At 59.0% G+C, this 24,447-nt stretch overlaps 4 protein-coding genes across 4 annotated transcripts; 1 reads left to right on the top strand and 3 right to left on the bottom strand.

Moving 5' to 3' along the window:
• Positions 1–1,960: 1,960 nt before the first annotated feature.
• On the bottom strand, positions 1,961–2,272 carry JDV02_006103 (uncharacterized protein; the record flags this gene model as incomplete). The annotated part of the gene is made up of 1 exon (XM_047987457.1): positions 1,961–2,272. The coding sequence occupies one exon, from the start codon at positions 2,270–2,272 to the stop codon at positions 1,961–1,963; it is 312 nt and encodes a 103-aa protein (XP_047843442.1).
• Positions 2,273–3,589: 1,317 nt separating this feature from the next.
• Positions 3,590–4,639, bottom strand: JDV02_006102 (uncharacterized protein; the record flags this gene model as incomplete). The annotated part of the gene is made up of 1 exon (XM_047987456.1): positions 3,590–4,639. One exon carries the CDS (start codon positions 4,637–4,639, stop codon positions 3,590–3,592), a length of 1,050 nt encoding a protein of 349 aa, XP_047843441.1.
• A 4,611-nt stretch (positions 4,640–9,250) lies between these two features.
• JDV02_006101 (uncharacterized protein) lies at positions 9,251–9,577 on the top strand (the record flags this gene model as incomplete). The annotated part of the gene is made up of 1 exon (XM_047987455.1): positions 9,251–9,577. One exon carries the CDS (start codon positions 9,251–9,253, stop codon positions 9,575–9,577), a length of 327 nt encoding a protein of 108 aa, XP_047843440.1.
• A 4,092-nt stretch (positions 9,578–13,669) lies between these two features.
• Positions 13,670–23,593, bottom strand: CHK1 (Histidine kinase). The gene is made up of 5 exons (XM_047987454.1): positions 23,246–23,593; positions 22,453–23,190; positions 20,003–22,365; positions 15,372–19,951; positions 13,670–15,303 (listed from the first exon to the last, which is right to left on the bottom strand). The coding sequence occupies exons 2-5, from the start codon at positions 22,599–22,601 to the stop codon at positions 14,746–14,748; spliced, it is 7,650 nt and encodes a 2,549-aa protein (XP_047843439.1). The 5' UTR covers positions 22,602–23,190; positions 23,246–23,593; the 3' UTR covers positions 13,670–14,745.
• Positions 23,594–24,447: the final 854 nt, after the last annotated feature.

Genomic DNA, 24,447 nt, shown 5'->3' with positions numbered 1-24,447 from the left:
CCCTTCCCCTGCCTAACCTGGGTGGACCACCACCACCACCTCATCCTTCGTCTGCGCCGCATCCCTCTGCCCATCTCTCTGGGCCTCACCGTTTCGGATGCCGAAACCCAGATGAGTCGTAGGATTGCCGACATTCCGGTTGCATTCCCTCGAGAGCCGCACAGTACTAAGTTACTACTCGCGCCTCGGTCCTCCATCGAATGTGCTCGCCGTGTAGCTTTTGGGGCAGGACAATTTGCCAGCAGCGCTCCACGTGCGGCGTGCCGTTGTAGAAAGCACCACGTACTACCCCACGCAGAACGGAGTTCCTGCCTCCCTACCTACCTAGGTAGGTAGGCATCCAACTACGTACAATGATGCATTTCGTACGTCGGCCTATTGGCATACTACGTATGTACAGTTTAGCCATGTATATGTGTGTGCATACCACGGCATAAACAACAACCAGCCACAACAACCACAGCAACACGCATGCAGTGTCCCACCCTGCTCTATGCGTGCATGTATGTAGGTAGGTAGGTACTGCTGTACTACACATGTATGTCTATGTCCCTTCTCAAGCGCGGAATGGCCAACCAAACCTTCTTCCTCCCTCCCTCCCTCCCTCCCTCCCACTTCCTCACCGCTCGGCGCCTCCTCCGTCTCGCCAGGGCCCTGTCATGCTCGCGTGCGTCGCACGCGTTCGGGTCCCCCCCCCCAGTGGTGAGTGCCGCACAATCCGTCCGAAGGGCTCACCTGCAGCAAGCACCATGGACGAAAACATGTCAACGACGATGGCATGGGCAGGCAGACTGACTCAAAAAGGAGGCAATGGAGACGGGGGCGCCTGTGTACATACCATGCCACATGACACACAATCGCGCGTCCATCCGTATACTGCCCAAGATACATCAATTCGTTTTGTATGCCGGAACCGTCTCCTATCCGACTATTCGTGCATACTTAAATCTGCTGTACGATATATGCACGTGCCGGAAGAAAGCGCGCCTCGCACCACACAGCTCCCCTCTCCTCCCCCCACCCCTTTTATCCACGGGACAGAAGTGAGGAAATAAATAGCATCGATAATATATGGTACGTCGTACACACGTATACGTACACGTGCATACATGCACATATGTAGGTACGGCACGGCACGGCACGACGCCTGCGACGACTATTGCCGGACGACGCCTTTTTTCTTTCTTTGACTCTTTGTTCTTGCTAGTGGCTAATATAGACCGTATGGTATGCAACGCTCGATGCGTGAACGCGCGCGCGGGCGAGCGAACATGCCCGGCGGCACGGCTGCCGTGAGCACGCGAGCAGCCTCAAACACCATGTCTCGCTAGCTCGCTCTCTCTCTCTCTCTCTCTCTCTCCTTCTCCGCCGCTCATCTCAAACAACAAAGCCCTCATTACGCGCCAACATGATACGTACAGTACAGTACCGACCGTGCTGTAGTGCAATGTAGATAGATGCACACACTCTCGTCAAGTCTCGGCAGGGCTTGAAACGGGCCAGACAGTCGGGCGGGCGGCATGACGGTCATCGGCGCCCCCCCGGGGGGGGGGGGGGCTGGGGCGGCTGCCACGCCTAAGCCGCCCGCCCGCGCGCCCGCCCATTCCGTCCTGCTCCTTCCTTCCCCTCCGATGCATCATCACCACCCACGATCCCATCCCACCACCCTGGGCCTCCTCCTCCGCCGCCGCCGCCCCCTCAGACACACACCCACTCTCACACCAACACACCTACCCCCCTTCCCGGGCCACGAGCCACCCCTGCTCCTCCTCCCCCCCTCCATCCTTCTTCCATCTGATATTGCAGGACCACCGCCTCCGGCCCCCTCCAACACGCGCCTAGCATCCAACAACGGGAGAAAAACAGAAAAAAGAAAGCACAACAGCCAGACTCTCCCCACCCCGGCCCTGTCGTGTCGCCCCCCCCCCCCCCTCCCCTGTTACCATTTGCCCTTTCTGATTTATTTGCCGCAATCGCCTCCTTCAGCCTTCCTCACCTTGTGGGGACCCGTTCGTGGGGTCGTCTTGGTCTCGAACCCCTGCCGCTCGTGGCTTGTCTCTCTTATTCTTTCTTCTCTGTCCGTCAACCTGTGCGACCCTTTGGGAAACTGATTTCGACCGCAGGCCTTGCCTCGTTTCATCATCGCCTCCCATTCCACATCGAGACGAACCCCTCTCTGTACCAACACGCAACGGCTCTCGCCCTCCCTGCTTTGGGCGAGGCTGATGCCCAGCCAAGCCCAGCCCCAGCCAGCCCCATGTCTCTGTGCCATCTCCGCGACCCAGCAACACAACCTCTCCTCTTCTGTGCCGCGTCTTTGTCACAAAATACAGCACGACGAGTATTGCGCGCGGCAGATTGCAAGGACTGCTTCATTTCACCCCCACATCCTGGGGACTATCGCCTTGAGGCCTCTCGTTGTGGCTGAACCCGCTGTCCACGCCACGCCCGGTTCGACATCCATCACAGCCGCCGCCTCCGCCGCCTTCTTGTCTAAGAGGGTACCACGCTGTACCGTCCCGCCGTGGTTAGTTACCAAAGTACACCTCATACTAACAACAAAACACCCGGCCCTTTTTGCATCATCACGCTCAAACAAACGGGTAACGTACGCCGTCTCCTCGGAGCCCGTCTCGTAGCAGTCGACCCATTGGGTCCCACGCTCGGTCCTGTGATCCCAACGCGTGCCAAAGCTAGAATGAAACAGTGAAGCTCCTGCGGGTTGCCATGACAGTCAAGTCGATTTTCGATTCCCTGCCCTGCCCTGTCCTAGGTCTTCTGCTCTGCCCCTCCACCCGTCCCAAGCCTCTTGCACAACCATGCCTGAAAAAGAAAACCGAGACAAAGTAAATCGAGAGAGATCGTCCTAGGAAAATGCGCATGCAGTCGTCAGGCATATCCACTGATGATCCAGTACAAGCTAGACAAACCCCTTAGAACCCAAAAAAAAAAAAGGCTGCGACAACCTCGTCACATCAAGTCTAAGGTCGATGAGAGTCATGCCCATGGCGGCCAGGATTCTGGTCGCTTCGTGCCAGTCCGCGGCACGGACCGTCCAGCGCACGAGGCCCCTTCACTGGTCTGATTCGGCTGAGCCAGCAGCTCCACCACGCCCTTGTGGCTCGCGGCCCTTAGGCGTCAACGGCCGCTCTCGTAGCGCGCCTTCGTCCTCGCGATGTCGACTCAGTGATGACCCCCCTGGATGGGTGGAATGGAAATAAGATCGTGAACCTTCATGGGAAGCCGGTCCCAAGGGTTCCTGCGAAAGCATTGCGGACACCGAGTGTTTCTTGTCCCCACCGTGTGCATCCCGTGATGATTCGCCGCCCACATCTCCGTGAGGCGTCAGAGCGCGCGTCCTCCGGTCCGCCTCTTCGAGTTGGCCCGGGCCGGCGGGCCGATACCACGAGGCATCGCTCCTTTGGCGCTTGTGCATCTTCCTCGCAGGAGGGGGATTCGATAGGTTGCTTTGTATAAAGGGCGGAGGAGATCGCAATCGAGCGTCAGTAGATGATTGCACGGGATATTGCGACCCTGCTGATTTTCGCTTCCTGTGTGCCTCGCCTATCACCCCAGAGCTTTAGTTAGCCTACAGCGAGTCTCGCTTTCTCTTAGTCTTAGACGAACCAGACGGAGTTCCCGGTCTGTTCGAGCTGCTGCTCCCTGCCTGCGAAGTCGGTGGTTGCCAATGGTGGAAGTAGATGGACGGGCTCGTGTCTTGCTGCGTCGCCTGCCCCTGAGTCTGGTACGGCGGTATCGGCGCTGCGCTGGCTTGCGAGGGCTGTTGTGGATTTCCGCCTGCGCCGGGCAAAGGCGCCATTGGTCGACCGGCGACGCCGCTCACGGTCTGACCCCTCGGCCTGGTTGGGGATCCAGGGAATTGTCCATATGGCCCTGTTGCGTGCGCTTGTGCTGGAGCCGCGGATGGCGGCGCCTGATACTGCCCTGGCGGGTGTGGTGGAGCTTCACGTTGGTGGTGATCTGGCGAATGCTGGCGTTGAGGCGGAGGCAGCTGAGGATACTGGCCCTGAGATGGTTGCATAAACTGTTGTGCCCATTCAAGGGCCGCCTGTGGTAATGTGCCACCGGCTCCCATGCCCGCAAACACCAAAGGGACCATTGGCGGCGGGATGCCTCCGCCAAGCGAGGCTCGTAGAATGTCCATCTCGACCCGCCGCTGCTCCAAACGCAGGCTCTCTTGCCTTGTCTTCTCTTCCTCCTGCTTCGTCTTCTCCTCCTCCGCCCTTGCCAGGAGCCAGTTCCTCATCGACTCCTCGGCTCCTTGCCATTGTTGCGGCGGAGGCGGGAGCGTCGTCCATGCCTGTCCGGGCGGAGGAGGAGCGTGGGCCAACGGGCCATGAGGCTGGCTGTGGTGCGGCGGCTGAGAAGGGACATTGGCTGCTGGAGGGGGTTGCTGAGGAGGAAGTGCCATGGCCGCCGGAGGGGGCAGGCCCCGATGGGGAGCCGACATGAGCTGGTTCACCGGGCTGTGGCCGCGGGAAACAGTCGTAATCGGCTTATAAGCGACCTCCTGGTGGCTCAAGGGGGGGGAGGGCCGCGAAGTGGCAGGAGGCGTCGGCAGATCATGAACGGACTTGTAGCCGTACGGAGCTGAAGGCTGTTTGATGGTGAGCATCATTACTGACACAGCCTGGTGTCGCGTCGAGTGAACATGGGGGATGTGTCTACGCTGGGGCCAGCTAGCCGAGTTGCGGCGACGGGTGCAGGCGACAAGGCTGGTGAGCGGCCGCACCTCGCCCCGAGACAAAGAAGAAAGGAATCGTAACGAGGGAGTGTGAAGTGTGTGAGAAAGAGAGAGAGAAGAGAGAGAGAGAGAGCGCGTGCGTTGAAGCGCCGCAGACAAGTGAAGTGAATAAGGCAGAAAAGTGGGCACAAGGGTGGAACGGGGAAGATGAGGAGGAGTACCTAGGCGTACCGGCTGGATATAAAGGTGCCAGCTGCAAGGCCAGGTGTAAGTACGAGTAGTGCCAAAACTGGCAGGATCAACAACTGCGGGCCGCAAGCTGGATGTGACGACCAGCTCGAGAACAATGGGCTTCCGGACGGGGCGGGGGGGCGGATGGGACTGCAGACAAACCGGGCCAACCTCATTGGGGCATGGCTGTCAGGGCGTCCACGAGAGAGAAAAAAATAATGGCGAGCGAGATGGAGGCACCCTGCAGTCAAGGACTGCAATGGCAGTAGCCTTATTCGGTATCAGGCGCGGGTCTGCTCCCTGCGCCGCTTCCTGGATCGGGCAGAGCAAAGGCAAGCTGGTGACGAGTCTCAAGGGGGTGTGCGGGCTGCAGCAGGGTCGGGAAGCCGGAGCGGACGCCGTCCCACGGTGGAGAAACGGCCGAGCCTTGTTGATTTCACTAGTCGCCCGGGTATCATAGCAGAATGGCCTGATGATCCGCCTGCCGGGGGGCCGATCAGGAACGAAGAAGACGGACGCGGAGGACACGGCCGCCGCCGCCGCTGCCGTCGCGGTGGTTGCTGCTGCTGCTGCTGCTGTTGCTTGCTGCTGCTGCTGGCTGCGCCGCCGCTTTGTGTTGCTAACTTTGTACTTCGTATGCACTATTGCTATTGTCGTAGTAGTATGCCGGCGCCGGTGGGGTTCTTGATTCGCAGTGACGTGGGAAGGGTGAGGCCAAAGGGGCGTGCGTTTTGTTCCGCCTCCACACGTTGACGGAGCCGGCGATCCTAGTAGGGTACCATATGGATCGAGAGATGGCATGTACGTGTAACTAAGTAAGGTAGGTAGTCCGGCTGGGTTGCAGGCATGCAAACTATCTCGATGGTGGTAGTCATGTATGGACGGAATGCGGATGGCGGCGAGATAAAGCTAGGCGTTGCGGGCAGCGGGCAGTGGGCCACGGAAACGGGGGGGGGGGGGCTTTTTTTTTTGGGCGAGGCGATCGATGCTGGAAGCTCGAGTCCGGTGCAGCGCTCGCGCCCGATCGAGGGCTGGGGACGACCGGCAACTGACTGGGTGTGAGTGGGTGCTCCGTGGCTGCCGGCCGTGCCAAAGACGACAACGACGGACAAGGACAAAAGAAACAAGTGCCAAGTACCAAGCAAGGTCCGGGCCGGATTGAAACAACGTTCCTTCACCAAACGCAACAGCAAACCAAACGTCGACGTCGCCGACCTACCAAAGAGCAAATCAAACGAATGAAGGAAGCTGCCGCTTGGGCCCAGGGGTTAAGAGCGAACCGAGTGTGAAATGCTAAGATTCCAGAGTCGCTCGCGACACGGGCGGGTAGCAAGAAACGACCTAGTGAACCGGGTAACTAAGGAGGAGCGAGACAATGGAGCCTTGGACGTGAACCACGAAGTGCTTGCTGTCGGATGAGTCGAGAAGAAGATGATGGACAAGACCTGGAAAGGGAAGCGCAGGGAGACGGAGCAAGACAGACGAGGGGAGGTGTGCCCAGCCGGGTTTGGGGAGCTGGAGGGGTGGTTGAGCAAGTTGCAATACCTACTGCTACTACCCTAGTTCTTATACCCCAGGTAGTAACTTGAGTCTAAGTAAGGTACTAAATAGGTACCTCAGCAGTTGGTCGTGGAGAGCTGGGAGCTTGTACACGGGGTGCCCGCGAGGAGCAGTACCCTAATGTACTAAGATAGCGAGCGACTTGGGAGTTGAATCGGATGGTGTTGGTGGTCATGGCAGATTGTGGTGGGTGCTACCTAAGGTACCAGGTAGGTGGGCATGAAGCATGATTTTTAGTGCAGCATGAGTTAGGTATCTACCTGCCGCACTTTAGCTACCGACCTTACCTAGGTACCTTACCTATAGTGCGATATGGCGTACCCTCCCACAGCGCTCCAAGGGGAATGGCGGGCATCGATGAAAGGATTGAGGAGTAGTACTGCCAACTTGAGCAGTCCGCGTCTGCCTCCTGCTACCTTGGACAATGAGGCAAGGTATTTTACTACTATCAGGTAAGGTAGGTAGGTACCTACTAAAATTAGTAGGTACCTATATGTACTGTAAGTGCAGCACCTGATAGTACGGCACATGACCGCCCAGCCTTTCTCCGTCAAAAAGGTCTCTTTCTGGTTCGCACGAGGTGCCGGCAAGAAGAGCCGGCGTCAATGCCACGGATGGTGAGGGCAGCCGCGCGCGTGAGAGCACGGAGTGCCATGTCGGGCAAAATCCACCACACGACTTCCACTTGTTGGCTTTGTCCTGCCACATCCCGGTCTTGGGTCCGCTTGGTACCAAGGTATGAGTACAAACGGAGCACCAAGGTGGGCAGGAGCCTTCCAGTAGATGAGGCAGCTGTGGTGTGAAGGAAGCGCTGCGCACTGCGGGCAGGGAAGGTACGATGCTCGGATGGCACGAGGCGGCGGCTCCTGCGGCCATAGCAGCACGATGTGCCTTCTCTGCCTGGAACCGGACTCTATTCGCAGGCTCCATTGATACCAGAAGTACGGGAAAGTACCTGCTTGCGACAGCCTGAGTCCACGGTCCGCCTCCTCCACTAGGTGTGTCTGGGCCCTGTTCGGATCGATGGGCTGCCGGCTTGCCCGTCCTGTGACTCTTCCAGGTTGCCTGTTGCGGCGCGTCTGACTGGCAGTCGACGGACAAGGTTGTCGGTGTCGGTATGGAAGCTGCAGCATCGCAAACGCAAGCTTGTCGGATACGACGCAATGTATGATACAGCACTGTACTCGCAGGATGCAGAAGCGGAGCGGGCACTGGGCTCGCCACCAAGTAGATTACCTGTACCTTGCAGTACGATACGGAGTGCCCGACGAGATCGTGTGTGTGGGCGCAACTCTGGCAAGTGCGCCAAGGACCTGCTCGACTCGCCCGTCTAAAAGCGTCTTCTGTGTCCCTTGAGGTAAGGTACCTTGTGCCACCGAGCAGTTCGAATAGGACATCCGCGGGGAGGTAAGGTAGGAACGAGCGAAGGTACAACGTATGAGTAAGTACCTCGCAGTGTTTTGTACGTGGCCCAGTAGTTCCCTCCTGCTCGCTACTTCCCTTCCCTTGACTGATCTGTACCCTACCAGGGCTGCCCAGACGCAGACCAGGAAGGTGCTGGGTTAAGGCTGGGGCCGAGCACCTTCCTTGGCTTTTCTCTCCCATCTCTTGTGCGTGGCCCCGCGTCTGAACAGCAGGTACGAGGCGCAGAACTGACAGTTTGGGAAGTATACAGTACTTCGTTGTAAGGAGCAAGCAGCATGGAAAGTTGCTTCACGTTGTTCTTGGCGTCGTACCTTGTACGTGGGCACAGGGTAAAGCCGTCCGGAGAAAGCATAACCTGCCTGTTCTCTCGAGTCGAGTCGACTCGCGCGTTACCCCCTCTCCCCGTCTCCACGATCGTCGGCCCATGCACTTGCTTTTCTCCCTCACGCAGCTACGTACTGTATTACGACTGTGGCATCTTTTTAATTGACGACGCAACGCACGTTGCACCTCTGTGCTCATGGGGCCCCGAGGCGGCGCCTCAACTCGCCACCAGGACCAAGAAATTTGCACTCGGCGGCGGCGGCGGCGGGGTCGGACGGATGGGTACGGGGGCCCTTGTCAGGTCGCAGCCCACGGCCCACGACCCAAACGGGACAGGCAGGGCAGCACCACGCAAAAGCTGACGAGCGCCGACCAGCCAGGCCAGGGCCGCACGCCAGCCCGGCCTGTTTCGGAGGCTGCGCTATGAAGCTGCAACAAACAAGGTGGAAATGCCTCCGCCGTGGGCCGCCTGGGATGTCATGGGAAGCTCTGCAGCCAACCAAGCCAGCTACACCCGGCTGCATGCGGTGCCACCTGGTATTGCCCGGGTTGGTAGGAGCTATGTGTAGCTCATGTACGAGAACGCACGGCTCCCTCCCTTTGTCCTGAGTCGCTTGCACCTTTGCCAGCGCCACAGGCAACAGTGCCGACGGAGCCAGCGCTGCAGCGATTTGCCGCTGATACGACTCACTACATACGAGCATGTGCACGCAGTTTGCAGGGCGGACCCGTGTCAACCGCACACAAAGTCCTGCCGACGAGACGAAGCGTGCATGGAGTGGATCACCCGTTGCGAAGTGGCTTGCTGCTGTTGCGTGGTTCCCCTCTGTGCTGCTTGCCAGCAGCCACAGACTCGGGGCACCGGTTCGTCTTGGGTAAAGTTTATCCCACATCCCCATCCTGCAAGCTGGTTGCCCTGATCAAGACCTGCCGCCCTTCCCCTCTGGCAACTACTAGTGTCTAGCAGGGCGTTTTGAGATCAATGGGGTGGCGTCAAGACCGCCGATGGTTTTCATCCTCGACAGTCCTCAGCGAACGCGTGGCTGGGATGAATGGCTCAACCGGCACACATCGATGAGCAACAGGTTTATCGAATCAAAAAGTCATCAGTCGCGCAAGGATGCATGGCTGACTGCAGCTGCACCTCCGGCATATTGGCAGCATCTGATCCTGCCGCCCCTCTACCATTCATCGGCCTCCAGTCTGCAGCATGGCGTAGCATCGAGCATTCCCGCCACCCCATTTCGATCCGCCTTGCCGCCGCCGCTCTTCTCCAAAGCGTCATCTGGATCTGGCCTCCTGGCAGGGGCCTTCTGCCTCGACACAGACTGACATTGGATGGTTGCGGAAGTCTCGCTGATGCATCACGCATCCGCTCCTGCAGATATGTATCAGCCCCATGGCCGCAACTCGTTCCACTAACATTCGGCGGCGGAGCGCCAAGCAGATAGTTCTGTTGCATACCTAATTACCGAATTTGGCCTGCGGCGGAAGCGTCTTTCTGGAATGGAGTTGGCAACGTCCGCCACACGTTATTGCGGCGTCACATTCTTTGAGTGGCCTCTCACATCCGACCACTTCCTTGAGTCGCGTATTTCCAGCATCGATGCAGGACTCACTTGGGCATCGATAGTCCGCGGATATCAGGTGTAATTCAGACTAGTGAAGAGCGTAGACGTGGGAGGGTTCCGAGCATCCGTCATCGCCATAGGTAAGGCGAATTTCCACGCCTCGCCTCTACAGCGCCTCCTTGGGACACAGAGCCGAACCTGGATTATTCCGAGTCATCATCTGTGTCCTTCCGTTTTCAATTCAGCTACTAGATATTTCAGACATGGACCGAACTCGCCGACGAGCCTCGGTGATGATGGTCATGAACTGCACGACACCAATGACAACAATCAAAATGTCTGCGGTAGTTTACAAGGGCTCTACGGACTCCTGTGGTGTTACATGCATGCACATTGCCCCAAAGCAAAGCTAATTGCACCCAGAAACTTGCCATCGGGTTACGAAGTGGCTGACTCAAAGGCAGCCGATCTTATAGGTATGCTCGCTTAACAGAAGATCGCGATTCGTCCACTACTCTGCTTTATTTGGAGCGATTGAAGAACCAGTTTCAACATACGGAGCATGAGATTTACTGCAAGGTCGAGTTCCTGCCGGGGCTGGGGCTCCCGGACGTCTCAGCATGACACAGAACGCCGTCTCGCTTCAATTCTGGGTGCTCGCACACCGGACAACTCGGGCCAGCTGGCAATCCGCTGCACATTTACCCCCGAATCCGTATCTCTCAGGGTCAGGGCTACAGCAGTTACCCCTGTCAAATGAGGTCTTGTTCTGTCGCATGTACTTACTAATATTGCTCGTGAAGCGGCTTGTCGGCCGAAGTCGTCCATGGCATGGATCAGGAAACCGCGCGTGGCTTAAATCAGCGGCCCCTGGGAAATCTGAGAGCTGGCACGCATCCCGCCATGGCGTGGCAGGATGCCCACGCCTGTGGCTTGTCACCTTGCAAACCACTTCGTTTCAACGGGCGCGTGTGGCCGTGCGAGCGCTTCCAGGTTCGCCAGAGCAAGCCTCGAACTGCCGTCTACTGGGGTAAACGCCCAGCTGGCCCAACTTAGCCGGCGGGGCTTTGGTGGCTCATGGCGCACACTCTTGACCCTTGTCGGCTTCGGGACTTCTGAAACATTACTCCGCTCGCTCTCCCGTGGCATCATCCACAGAACCTGGTGGTGCAGGGTTCGTATCGCATCTCGATGCTGCTCAGCGATGCCATCCACCCCGCAGGGACCAACGTGGTCGTCGGCACCGCCTGGAAGGGCATTTGAAAAACGATAGGATGCTCTGGGGCCGAGCTGCTGTACGATCCTTGAAATCCTGACTCGAGCCCGCATACTTGGGCAGTGAGCCTAGCTGAGCACATGGTGAGCTCCTGTCTGCTATTTTCCGAGAACAAGGCCATGTCTCTCGGTCATACCTGGCGACAGGATAGTCGACGAGGCAAGGAAGGTGACTCCTGGATTCGGCTCACTCGTTGCCTGGGCATCACCGACATCCGACCCCTGGCCCTTGCATGCAGCCACATCGAGCACTGACCGTGAGATTTATTCCACGGCACGACCGAACAAACACGTGCTAAACCCGTCAGCTGATTGGGAATCTTGAGAGCCTCAACACGACTCGGAGGAATCTCTTCTGGGCTCGCAGCTCGTACGCTACAACGTCAAGCGTACGGAGGGACACTCGTCTCGCGGCTACTATAAACCCTTGCACATCTGCCATTGCTGCCGCTCAAATTAGCTTCGCAACGGTGAGTTGCGTCGTCGAGCAAGCAGGGCATTATGCATGAACACAACGCAGCACGCTTCATAGCCCTTTCTTGGACTAGCAAGGCTCCCTTCTAAAGCTTAGCGCGTATGCTGGAAGCGCGGCGCACAAGAGCCCATCACTAGAGTGGCCATCTCTCGTTGGAACGGGCATGCTCGGAGGATCAGATGCAGCAATCTGTTCAGGACGCTTGCCCGCAAGAGGGAAGAAGCTGCAAGCCATGCTGGGCCAGCTTGAGCCACAGTCGTGCAATTCTTCTCGATTGCATGCGCCATCCATTGAACTCTCGAAGCAGACATTGCTTCATGCAGACCGATGGATATAGCCCCATGTCGATGAAGGGGTGTCGTCAAGAGCGGCGTTCAGCCACAGGCCGACGATGCCTCTAACCCCGCCGCCTTCTCCTTGTCATCCTCACTGCGAGCTTGCCAAAGCCCAGTACTTTGCAAGCGCTTGAAAGGAGAAGGGACCCCGGTCTCGCGGTGGCGTCCCAAGTCCTCAACAAGGCACAGCTCGAGCCGCGTGATGGCACCTAAGACGGGACGAATGGCGGCCCCATGTCCAAGATAGCAAAGCAAGCAAGGCCTTGGCCGACGTTCAACATTTGGCAAAAGTCGGCTCTTTGGCTAGCTCGGATTCTATCTTTGACTACCACGTTCTGCGACACGAGCAGCGCATCATCGACTTGACAAGGGCGGAACGAGACGAATGCGTTTTGGGGAGCATGTCTGATAATATGCTCGGCGCGGGAACGGTCCAACAAAGCTCACCTTCTCGGCCGACTGCTGTGCAGGCAGACAGGCGAGCCTCGTACCGGACGGAAGCAAGACTCAGAGAATGCTCTACAGATGCGAGCAACGGAAAAGCAGCATACCAAGTACGTACAGCACGGCATGCACGCCCCTTCCCGAGTGGGAACATGACCAGGACTGGGCCATCGCCCGTACCACGCGGCGGGCGAAACATGCACGACCCGCCCAACGGCCCTCCGAGGCCCGCCCTCCACAAGTCGTGGATGAGCAAGCAGAGCCCGCTGCTCGAGGGCGACTGGGATCTTGTACGGCTACTGCGCCTGACTGCTCGCTAGCTTTGCCTGTCAAATGCATGCATGGCCCGCATATCGAGGCCCTCACCCGCAGGCCACCCAACAAACGCACCCCCGGCCCACCCTCTCGGGCGAAGGCTCCGCACAATGGACGGACTGCCACGACCGGCCAGGCCTCGCAAAGCATGCGAAATAGCTGACTGGCTCCCCATCCGCACCCTGCATGGGCTTGCAGTGCAGCAGCGGCATGGACGCCACTCGTCCTCGGCCACTCGTCCTGCCTGACGCCCGGCACGGGTTAGCTTGGGGGAAGGAAGGAATTCTCGTTTCGTACGAGAAGCAGGGAAACCTTGGCCGTCCCAGCAGATTGTCGCCCCGATGAGCAACCTGAAAGCCCCTGGCCCGCCATTACACAATGGCCCTCGCCGCCGACGCGGGCCCCTGGGGATTGTGCGTAAGCATTGCGAGGGCGACTGGTCGGTCAAAGGTTCTTTGCCCACCATGCCATACCATGTCATGCCATGACCAGAGCTGCTCTCGTACGAACCTCACACGCCAGGAGCCCACAGCGCATACGGTAGTTACTGTGCGAACGGCGCGCACAAAAGACGCTCGACTGCGCACGCGCGACCGCAATAGAGGTGCATGTCATGGCGATCCACCACCCTCCCTGTCCCTGTCGCTCTCTCCTATATTCGGCGGAGGGCAAGTCACATATAGCACCGAGCCCTCTTCCCGACGACGGACAGCCAAAGAGAGGCCGACCTGCGTGCACAGAGTCCTTGCAGGCGCAGCGAGGGAAACGATCGCCTTCACATGCCAGTGCTGCGGGCGACGTGCTCTAGCCGACAGTCCGTTGTTCTCTCACAACTTGTGGCCCTACATGCCGCGGAACACTCGACCGATGCAACTCTGGTTACGAGGTTTGAATGCCAAAGCGGCAACGGGCACGACGCATGCCCGCATCGGCGGAATGGCGGGGCCGCGCCTGGTTGCCTTCACTTTGAAGAGACCTGTCACGAATGCGGCATGAAGACGTCAGTGTTGCCGGCTACATGATGTATTGGGAAGCGGCGATGGCGTCAGCGCGCCACGTCGTCTCTCATGATGCTGCTACTCTCGCCTGCCTACCTGCCTATACATGTACTCTCCGTTTGTCATCCAAAGCAGCGAGGCCGTCGCGCGTGCGTTTCCAACTGACACAAACCCCAGCAACCCCCCTCTCCTTTCCTCGCAAGCAGCTCTTACGCGCAGTTCCCCCTCTCCTCGCGTCCTCCTCCAACCATTCATGGACTTCAATGCAGGATCGATCCCCTTGGAGCGCCGTGACATGCGAAATAGTAGCACTTCCCCATCGGACAATAGGGTTCGTCGACCGGCAGCGCCTCGTCTACCAGCCTTGCAGCTACCGGGAAGAACCCTTCCCAATAATTGGGTCCAGGGGGCTCGTGTGCCTCTCTTTCTCCTTCCCTCTCGTTTTTCTGGATGTCGCTCACAAACCATAAAAAAAATAATAAGAAAGCAAACCCTTATCACGGCCGTTTCATTCCCGTATCCTTAGCCCGTCCTTTCAAAGGAAAGTGAAACGAACAGATATGTAAATCCTCATAAGAGGAAACCAAAAGTGACAGGAGGTAAGGCTTGAAAGCGGGGGAGAAAGCAGGGCGGGACGCGCTGGTATTAGCTTCCGTCTCTTTGATGTCGTCTTTGTTGTGTCAGACATATGCATCATATAGCGGAAACAAGCAAATATGCGGGCCGAGTACCAGCAGCAACGTGTCGGATTCGCGGTGTGCATGGCGTGCGTGGCATGGCATGTGGACGGGTAGATGGACAATGAAGGGGGCACCATCATTCTCGGTCGGTCGCATCTGGCGTGCACGGGACCTTGGTTCAAGGCCAATCAAGGTGCCCTGTGACCTGTGGACAGGCCTCCGGCGTGTGGTCCGTTGCATCGTGCATCGTGCATCGTGCTCGGAAGTCGCTTTCGTGAAGTCGTAGAAACCAGCAAGGCTTGGTCGTTTCTGGGGCGGAGCATACGACCCCGACGTAACCCGGCCGCGGGCAGCGTAGGCTCAGCGAGCCGTGATGTTCCCCATCCCGACTCTGAAACGGAGAGATTTTATTGTGGCGGCGAGGGTGTCCCGTCAAACGTCCCGTCTTCCACGCCGCTGATGGTGCTCTGGAGTTGGTTCGGCGGCTTCTTGGTCAGGACCCCCTTGGGTCTTTCCGCGAGGGGCAGCACCTGTTCCACGGCGGCGGGCTTCCCGAGTCGAGTCTCGCTGTTGCCACGGCTCTTGGTGAGCTTGCGCAGATGTTTCTTCTCAGCTCCATCGTGGTGAGACGACGGCGGCGGCGGCGGGGACGTCTGGCCCGTGGCCGACGAGTTGCTCCTCTGGAGATCTTCGACGCGCGGGAAGAAGGAGTGGTCGTCGTCGTCGTCGTCCTGGCTGTGGTGGGTTCTGCCGTAGACCGGACTGTCCTTGGCGCTGAACCCCTCCGAGTCGAGGGGCATGTTGTACACGGCGCCGTCCTTCATGGGATCCGAGATGGTGATTCCGGGAACTTTGCCCTCCGAACGGCTAGGTATGCTTGACCCGTTGCCGCTCCGTGCTCCGTTAGCCTGAGGCTTGGACATCTCCAAGGGGCTCGGAGGCTGGCGGCTGAAGGAAATGCTCGACTTCAGCCATCACGTCAGCGCACCATTCAAGGGGAAAACCTCTTTCTCTAGGCATGGCATGAACTCACCGCACTATTGACGTACGCATCCAGTTTCTTCTTGAGCACCTCGGACCGGACGGGCTTGGCCAAATAGTCATTCATGCCGGCAGCGAGGCATTTTTCTCGGTCACCCTGGATGGCAGATGCCGTCATGGCGATGACGAGCACCTTCCGAACCGCCTCGAGCGAGTCCTTGCGAAGCAACTTGGTCGCCTCGTACCCGTCCAGCACGGGCATCTGGACGTCCATGAGAACGATGTGGTACGGTTTGCCCTCTCTGGCCTTTTGGCGGAGCCCCTCGACGGCTTTGAGACCGTTCTCGTAGGCACTCACGCTGGTGTAGCCTAGCCGCTGAACGTACTGGATCGCAATCTTCTGGTTGATGGGGTTGTCTTCCGCGACGCAGATGCGCACGTCTTCCTTTGAGATTTTCGTCAAGTCGATGTAGGGGTTGGGGGACGACGCGCGCTCGGCGGGCGTCACCGCTGCCGAATATCGGTCAATGGGCGGCGAGCCCTTGGACTGTGCGTCGCCCGCCGAGACATCAGACTTGGCCTTGTCGAACGTGACGGTGAACCAGGCAGTGGTGCCGACGGTCTCCTCGCTCTCCAGCTGGATCTTGCCCTGCATCATGATCTCGATAAGGCTCTTGCAGATGCTCAGGCCCAGGCCACTCCCGCCATACTTGCGCGCTGTGCTCGCGTCGGCTTGGCTAAAAGGCTGGAAGAGCTTGGCCAGCTGCTGCGGCGGGATGCCGATGCCCGTGTCGCGGACCCAGAACGTCAGGGTGGCCTTTTCCTTTGTATCCGAGTCCAGACGCGCACCGATTGTGATGGCGCCGTCTTCGGTGAACTTGAGGCTGTTGCCAATCAAGTTCCCAAGGACCTGATGAAGGCGGATCGGGTCTCCGTAGATGAGCATCGGCGGAAGGTTGATGTCCTGGATGATCTTGACGTTCTTCTTGGATGTCTTCTCCCGATTGCTGTAGGACACCGCTCGGACCACTTCGCGCACCATCTCCTCGGGGTTGAAGGCGATAATGTAGAGCTTCATCTTGTCGGCCTCCATCTTCGAAAAGTCAAGGATATCGTTGATGACGGTGAGAAGGAGATCAGCCGACACGCGGATGGAGTCGGCCATCTCGAGCTGCTCCCGGTTCAGATTGCTGTCGCGCAGAAGTTCCGAGTTGCCAATGACGCCGTTCAGGGGGGTCCTCAGCTCGTGGGAAACGTTAGCGAGGAATATTGACTTGGCCTTGGCCGCCTCCTCGGCAAGCTTGACGTTGCGTTTCGCTTCCGCCTCGGCGTTCTTCGCCTTGGTTTCCGCCTCGAGCGCCTTGGCAAGAGCCCGCTTCTGGACCGACACCATGGAGCGATTCTCAGCGGAGATCTTCTCCACGTTCTTCATCGACAGCGCATTGGAGTAACTGATGCCGATCTGGTTCACCAGCAGTTGCAGAACGGTGACGTTGCGGTCGGTGAACGAGCCCGGTTCCCCCTCGAGGTACAGGACGCCGAGGAGCGGCTTCGTGCCGTGGCAGATTGGCAGGGCAATGATGGCCTTGCCCAGGGGGTTTCGCTGCAGCCACGACTCGCTCACGTTGCCGAACCTCTCGTCGGCGATGAGATCCGGGATGAAGACTGACTCCAAGAAGCGGGAGCAATACAGGACGACATTCTCCGCGATCAAGGACGTGCCACACAACGGCAGCCCTGGGTTGTGTGCCGATGCTCCGCGTTCGGGATCACCGCTCGCCGCAACGTACCACGCGTGCTCATCAGAGGCCTCCTGAACGACGATTGCTGCCCGGGTGGCAGAGCTGCCACACGTCTGCAAGACCACGTCGCACATGGTCTTGAGCAACTCGTCTACCTGCAAGACGGACGAGATGACTTGCGACGACACGAGGATGGCATGCAGGTCAATCATGTCCAGTGCAGGAAGGCCACCCCCGTCTTCTGTTGGGTTGTTCATGGACCCTCGCCAGGCGCCGATGCGGTCGCCCTTGAGATCCGACATGACATTCGACGGAATCTGTGTCAGCTCTTCGCCGTCTTCCCCTTCCACGGTGCGGTACCGCACAGACGGAGCGTCCGCGACGAAGTCCGTCTGAACACCGACCTCGTTGGATCGGTGATTTCGCGTCGGCCCGTGAAGGAGGAGGCTGTGCTCGTCCTCAATGGTCTTGGCCACGCCGCTGGCCGAGATCTGCCTGTACAGGCCGATGGCCTCCTGCAGCGCGGCTCGAGCGGATCTCCTCGCTTTCCGTCTGACGAAGAAGCCTGCCATGAGGTAATTGCCCAGCGCCTCCTCGAACACAAAGTCGTGCTCGGTGGCGTGATCCAGGGCTTCTTCGTAGTGTTGGACTGCTTGCCCGTGATCGGTGGACAATTCTGCAATTTGCGCATCGAGAAGTCGAGACCAGCATCGATAGTTGACGTCCGAGACGACGGACCAGTCCTCCATCATGCCAACGAACCGGCGCAGTTCGTCAATCGTGTCTTTGGTCTCCGCAGTGAAGTCCTCCGCCAGCGACCGAGGATCTTGCATATTTCTCATCAAGTTGCCGGATCTGGCAAGCCCGTAGAAAAGCAAGATGAGCCTGCTGTTGCGTGCTGACCAGAGCATCGCGAGCTTCTCCGTGCAGGCCTTGCCAATGGCGATAGCCCGCTCATAATGGCCGAAGAGGAAAAGCGCGACCAGCTCCAGGCTTTCGTAGAATAGCGATGACCTGTTGCTCTCCTGTGTCTGGCTCATGAGCCAGTTCTTGTACAGGATGCCATCGTGCTGTTCGTCGCTCATGACTCCAACAGCATCGTGGATCGACGTCTTGCCCTGCAATGCCCGGCACAGCTGGCGAATGCCGATTAGCAGGGCACCTCCGCGCGTGTCGTAGGACCAGTTCGGAATGTCCTCGCAGCCGTACTGACAAAACCCTTCAAGGTCTGCACAGTTGTCGCTCGCAAACAGCTTGGCCTGGGCACAGAGACCGTAGCTGAGAATCGTCGACATGCGGTCTCCTCCCACAGACGCTAGCTCAATGGCGTCCTCCATCTGCGAAATGGAGAGGGGCATGGAGTAGTGGATGTGGCCGAGGAAACAGGCATGTAGCATCTGACCGCGTGCCATTGAAAAGGCGTCTCTCGCTTGGTATAGCAGGTCTTGGCATATTGACCCAAGATCAACGGCAAACTGTGCCTCGCCGAACCTGGTCAAGGCCACGACGCCAAGGTGCAGGAATGCCATGCCAGACTGCGGGAACGCGCCCCTCGTGAGGTGCATCTCCAGCATGACCATGGTGAGGTGGTAGAAATGCAAGCAGTCGCTCCACCAAGCGGCAGCAGTCGTCTCGGCTAGAACCGCACCGATGGATGCTATGATGGGATCGCCCGTCCTCTTTGGCTGCAGGAGCTCCTCGCGGCTGCTCGCCTTGATCTGTTTGGCGAGCTTCTTGAAACGCTCGTCGCACTTTTCGTACGTCGGCTGGTCGTCGAGCGGGACGCCGAGGGCAGAGAGGCACTCCCTGAGCGAAATGAACGCCGCCAGCGCGTTCCCATTCTGCGCAAATATCCTCGACTGCAGGACGTACGCCGGAGCCTTGTCGACTGCCGTCTTGGCGTTTGCAAAGACTACCGACAGCAGGTCATTGGCGGCGGAAAGTTGACCCATGAACAGGTAGCACTCGGCAGCGCGTAGATGGAGCTGCATCGTCTCGTCATACGAAACGTCGTCGGCTTCGTCCTCCCACGGCGCCCCTTGCAGCAGGGAAATGGCCGCGCTGTAGTACTTGGAAGCAGTCGGCCGGGCGCCGTTTTCCGTTGCAGCCTGCGCGCAGTCCAGAAGCAGCTTGCGGTATCCCTGGCGTGCCGATACGCGCCGCTTGATGAGGTCTAGGGCCGTGCAGATGTGCGCGGCGGTGCTGTCTTTCTGCCGGGCTTCGACCGCGTAGTATTTGAGCAGCGTCTGCGATATGATGAAGTGCATCCGCCTGGTGTTGCACTCTCTCAGCGCAGAAGATGCGTGGATGTAACGGTCGTGCGCAAAACGAAACCGGTCTTCCGTCTCGCTGGGGACAAGGATGTACGCTTGAATGGCGGCCTGTAGGCCGGCGATCGCCTCGCCTTCGGTATATGCGCGTTGGGGATATTCTGGGGCGCATTCCATCGGGCCGCCGTCGTCGAACTCGAACTCTCCCTGCATCAGCCGGCTGATCAACTCGAACGAGAAAGAGTTGCCAAGCAGCGCACCCCACGCCAGAACTGCCCGAGCCGCCGGCGGCAGTTCGCCCAGCCGTTGCGTGATGAATCCCGTGTCGAGGACATCATAGTCTTTCTCGCCCTGGAACTGCGCAAACAGCCGGTCCAAGTCAAAGTGCCACTGGCTGTCCCGATAGTCGTACCAGATGCATCTCTTGCGATGGCAGGCACTCAACATTTCGCGCATGTAGAACGGGTTTCCGGCCGTCTTTGATTGAATCACAAGGGCGAGTGACAAGATTTCGTCCTTGGGCCGTGACAAGGTACTCGAGACATACTCGAGAATGTCGTCCTCTGTCATCGGGGACAGGGTGATCCTCGTGACTGCTGGCCGTTTATTACGTGGATTTTCTGACCCTCGATTAACATGAGTGCCAGCCAGCCGCGTCAGGTCATGCGCACCATCAAGCTCCGGAGGGCAGATGATGCTCTCCATCCTCTCCGCTGACAGTTCTTCGGGGCGATATGTCATGATGATTATCATTTTCATCTTGGCGCCGATAATCTGCGTGATGAGCTCCAGGGACTCGTCGTCGGCGAAGTGAATGTCGTCCAGGCAGAAGCAGATGAACTTATGCGTGGTGAAGACGCGGAGGATATCCAGACACACATTCATCAGACGCGTCGTCTTGGTCGAAGTTCCAGCGCAGAGATAGTCCTGCGAGCTCTGCGTGCCGATACTGGAGCTGTGAGATAATGGCCGAGGGGAGCTCCCAGGAGACGACCCTCGCCGCCTGATGCCGGATCTGCCATTGCTTCGGGGTACAGAGCTCATGGAGCCACTGATGGAGCCATGCATCGAGGAGACTGACCGACCAGGGCCAACCTCCGGGGGACCGAGGAGGAACTCTGGCAGACCAAGGGCCCGATGAAGCATCGGCCAAACCGGACGCACGTACTGCTTTAGGCCTTGGTGAAACGGCGTCTCCGTGTTCCGCTCGCCCCAGACCTGTTTGAACAGTGACGACAGTAACTTAAGCAGGGGCCCAAATGCCGTCCGTCTAGACGTGTCGAACTTTGCTGTCGCGCAGTATCCACGCCGTCGTGCCTCCGGAAGCACGCTTTGTACCAGGAAGCTCTTGCCGAGACCTCCAGCGCCTTGTATGGTCACGACTTCGCAGTGTCCCCGCCTCCGAAATTTGGCGTTGCCTAGCTGTCGAGACAGGCTGGATGCCGATGAATCGGTGACGCCGGAACGGCCGGCTTCCAACCCCAGGCTGTCGATGGCGCTGCTGGCATCTATTGACATTGATTGGTGACGCTCCCACGGCCGCGCCGGGCGACCATGGTTGCCGGATTGGGAGGAAGAGACTGTCTCGTTGGAGAGGGTATGGGTATCGGAGAGGAGTGAAGGCTGGAAGCTGCTTCTCGTGTGCTTGGGGTCTGATGAGGTCGTCTGGGTGAAGGAGCCGCTTCGGCGGTTTGTACCATCAACAGAGCTGGCGCCTTCGCTGGACATGTCGTCGCCGACAATGACTTCGTTGGTGAGGCTCGATCCATCGGAGAAGCGGCTGGTGCCTTTGCTGCTCATGGCATGTGATCGGGCGACCCGGTCTATCACCTTGAGCAGCTCATTTTTCTCGTCGACACGCCCAATCATGGCGCCGGGTAGCATGAAGAATGAAGAGACGTCCTTGGTCCCAATCTTCATGTCTTTGAGGGCGGACAAGTCTCCGTCACCGAGGAGATCCTGGACCATGACCAGGTCGTGCCTGAGCCCGCTTGCCGAGTGGTAGCGATCAGCAATGTTCTTGGCCGTGCACTTTTGAATGATGCGGCCGATGACATCAGGTATGTCCATGCGCACCGAGGCGACGTTTGGTATCCTGCGGCCCAGCACGCCTTGAACAATATCAAGCGGTGAATCGCCCGTGAAGACTGGCTTTTGCGTTAGGAGGGTCCATAGCAAGACGCCTAATGAGTAAATATCGGTTCGCGTGTCCGGCTCGGCAGGCATGCGGCCGGTCTGCTCGGGACTTATGTAAAGCAGCTTGTTCTTCGCGCCAAGTTCCTTAGACAAGCTCGACCAGCCGGTGCTAGTCAAGCCGTGCTCGAACGACCTGATCCCTGAGCCGAAGGACACGATGCGAACCTTGTTCTCTTCAAGGTTGAAGTGGAAGGCATCACCTCGAATCTCACCGTGAATCATGCCCTGGCCGTGGTGTAGAATCTCCAAGCACTGCGTGGCGCCAATGGCGAAGTCGAGGAAGTGATCCAGGTCCATGGGCGGCTCAAGGCTACGCGGCATCTTCGCTGGGCTCGAGACATATGCATCGCCCTGCTTCTCTGCGATGTACGAAGCTGGGCCCGCGTCAAGGACACGGAATAGATAGTTTCGGCCGGGATGTGCGTATATGGCAACAATGATAACTCCACGGTCGCCTGCAGAGGGATTAAGTCGAATGAGGTCAAGGGGTTTGACGATATGGTCGCCGTGGGGATCTGCCGTTGCGGTGACGCTCCTGGCTATTTGGAAAGCCCGTTCCTCCCGCAAGGCATGGAACGAGATTCGCGCGACGACGGGTTCCTCGATCTGGGACGCTTCGTTGGACGGGACGGAGAGAGTTGGTGTCGGCGGCGGGTGAAGTTGCGGTGTCCTAGGCGTTTCTGTGCTTTGACTCCTCTCGGAGGGGACGGGCTGGCCATGGTCGGACTGCGATGGACGCCCCGTGGGCATCTTGCTCACCGACCCGGGATTCGACTCGTTATGCTGGAGACTCGACAGGGGCGGGGTCGCGGAGACATGTCGCGTGCCAAAGACGTGCCTGTGATGTTCAGCAATGGTCAGCCTTTCTCATCCACGGCCTCCAACGCCCGACAGTCGTCCGCGCGCAACCTCGATCTTTACTCACCAGAAGTCATAGGTCGAATGAAAAGGCGGTTTCGACTCGTCCCAGGTATAGCCGGCGATCTGGCGCAAGCGCTCAAACAACCGCGGAGGCGGCGGCGGCGGAGGCGGTGGATCGAGAACATCGTCGGGCATCAGAACGGCATCGTCCATGATGGCGACGGGGGGGAGCGCGCGGCTCCGGAGGAAGGGGACGCGGGACTTGCGGTGCGGCGCTTCTCAGAAAGGACGGTGGTCTGGGAGCGGTCGGCTCGGTGACAATGACATGGGGTCGAGGATAACAACGGCGGCGGGCGGCAGCGGCAGCGGCAGTTTGGGCCCGTCCGCAGCGCCCATCCTCAGTCGGCGGGCGGGCGGTTGCAGTCTGGCGGGAGCGTCGGCGGCGAGGCCGGGACGGCAGCGGGCGGGCAGGCGATCGAGCGAGGCGGCGACGACGCAAGAGCGCGGCGAGAGTTCAGCAAGGCGGAGAAGGAGGGGAGGGATGCTTTGCCGAGAGACGGGATGAGAGGCGGCGCCGGGTTCGACGCGGGCGGAGTTGCGGGAGGGAGGGCCACAGCAGCTCGTGCTCTCTCACTATTTCGCTCGCTCTTCTTGTCCCTGTGTCGTGCTCTCACGCACCGGGTGAGTTTGCAGGCGTGGTGTTGCACGAGTGGTTCTTCGGGCGCGCGCGGCTGGTTAGGTGGCCCGCTCGGCGGGTTGGGGCCGCCTTGCGAGATGTGTGGGTGGGCGTGTGGTGTGCCTGCTGCGTGCTGCGTGTGAGTGGACCGCTCGATGCGCGTGTGTGCGTGCATGCGTACGTGCGTGTGTGTGTGTGTGTGTGTGTGTGTGTGTGTGTGCGCCTCGAGCCAGTTCAGGTGCCCCGGCGAGGCAGCGCGAGTTGGTGGTGGTGATGATGTATAAGTTGACCTGGCGGACGGAGTGGTTGTGGTGGTCGTCGTCGTCTCGTCGTCGTCCGTCCGTCCGTCCGTCCGTCTGTCGCGGTACCACAGCTTCGCTGAGTGCAAGGAAGCGGAGCTGGAAGGTTGGTTGGGCGCCCCTGGGAGGGGTGAAGGTGAGGTGCAGTGCGTGAGCATGCCCGCTAGCTGGCTGGCTGGCTGCGTGCCGGTGTCAGGTGCTTGCTGGTGCTGTACCTTATGGGCTGGGCTGCTGTTGAGGGCCAGCCACTGATGCTCGCAGTCCGAGCTGCTGGTGCTGTACATCCATTACAACACACAACTCACTACCAGCCTGGCCAGGTCGGGCGGGTGTCATGGAAGGCGACCGCCCGGGAACGACGGCGGACAAACCCCCTCCCCCTTCTCAATGCCATCCACTTAGCCGCCTGTATTTTCACCGACCGCCTTCCAATGCTCCTCACTCTCCAGGTAGGCGCTCCCTAACGCATCCACCTCGACTCACACAAGCGCGAGTGGCACCCACTCGCGCGCACGCACAGACAAGCGTAAGCGCAAGCGCAAGCATTGCCCTGCTAAAGGGGGGGTTGAAATACTGCCTCGAGCCAGTCGCTTCTCGAGTATAGGCATATATGAACCGCGAAGTTGTCCATCCTCTTCCAGCACCATCATCATATAACAGGCTTCCAACATCGTTCGTCCGTTGCTCGCACTTCCCCCCCCGAGCAACAGTGCGGGGTTTCCCCCCCCCCCCCCCTTTTCTCCCTTGTGGCGGCCGTTCGATGGTCCTCCCGTAATATGGATGACGACACGGCGCCGGCCTTGTGCCACGCGCGCCCCGTTCCGCCAGCCATGTGTTCGTGCGCGGTCACCTCTCAAACCCAACTCCTCCTCCCCCCCAATGGGTGGCGTGCCCCGTCAGCGGTCAGTCAGAGTCTTGCTCTGTGCGTAGCTTCTTCGCTAGGTAGCCACGACGAACGGCCGCACAGAAACATGACCAGGAGGCACGTTCAAGGCCACTTGTAAGCCCAATAAGTTTCACTACACGACCACTATACATACTGCTGCTACTACCCCTCCACTTCTCACAATCTGTACATCTAGGG

Source organism: Purpureocillium takamizusanense, chromosome 5 (assembly GCF_022605165.1).
Source record: "Purpureocillium takamizusanense chromosome 5, complete sequence".
NCBI lineage: Eukaryota > Fungi > Ascomycota > Sordariomycetes > Hypocreales > Ophiocordycipitaceae > Purpureocillium > Purpureocillium takamizusanense.
This window is presented reverse-complemented; position numbering and strand designations above follow the sequence as displayed.

Coding starts and splice junctions, on each gene's coding strand:
- CHK1 (XM_047987454.1), bottom strand. CDS start 22,601: ATGGACGATGCCGTTCTGATGCCCGACGATGTTCTCGATCCACCGCCT. Junction 19,952..20,002: donor CTGCCCTCCGGAGCTTGATG/GTGCGCATGACC, acceptor ATCGAGGGTCAG/AAAATCCACGTAATAAACGG. Junction 15,304..15,371: donor ATGCGTACGTCAATAGTGCG/GTGAGTTCATGC, acceptor TGATGGCTGAAG/TCGAGCATTTCCTTCAGCCG.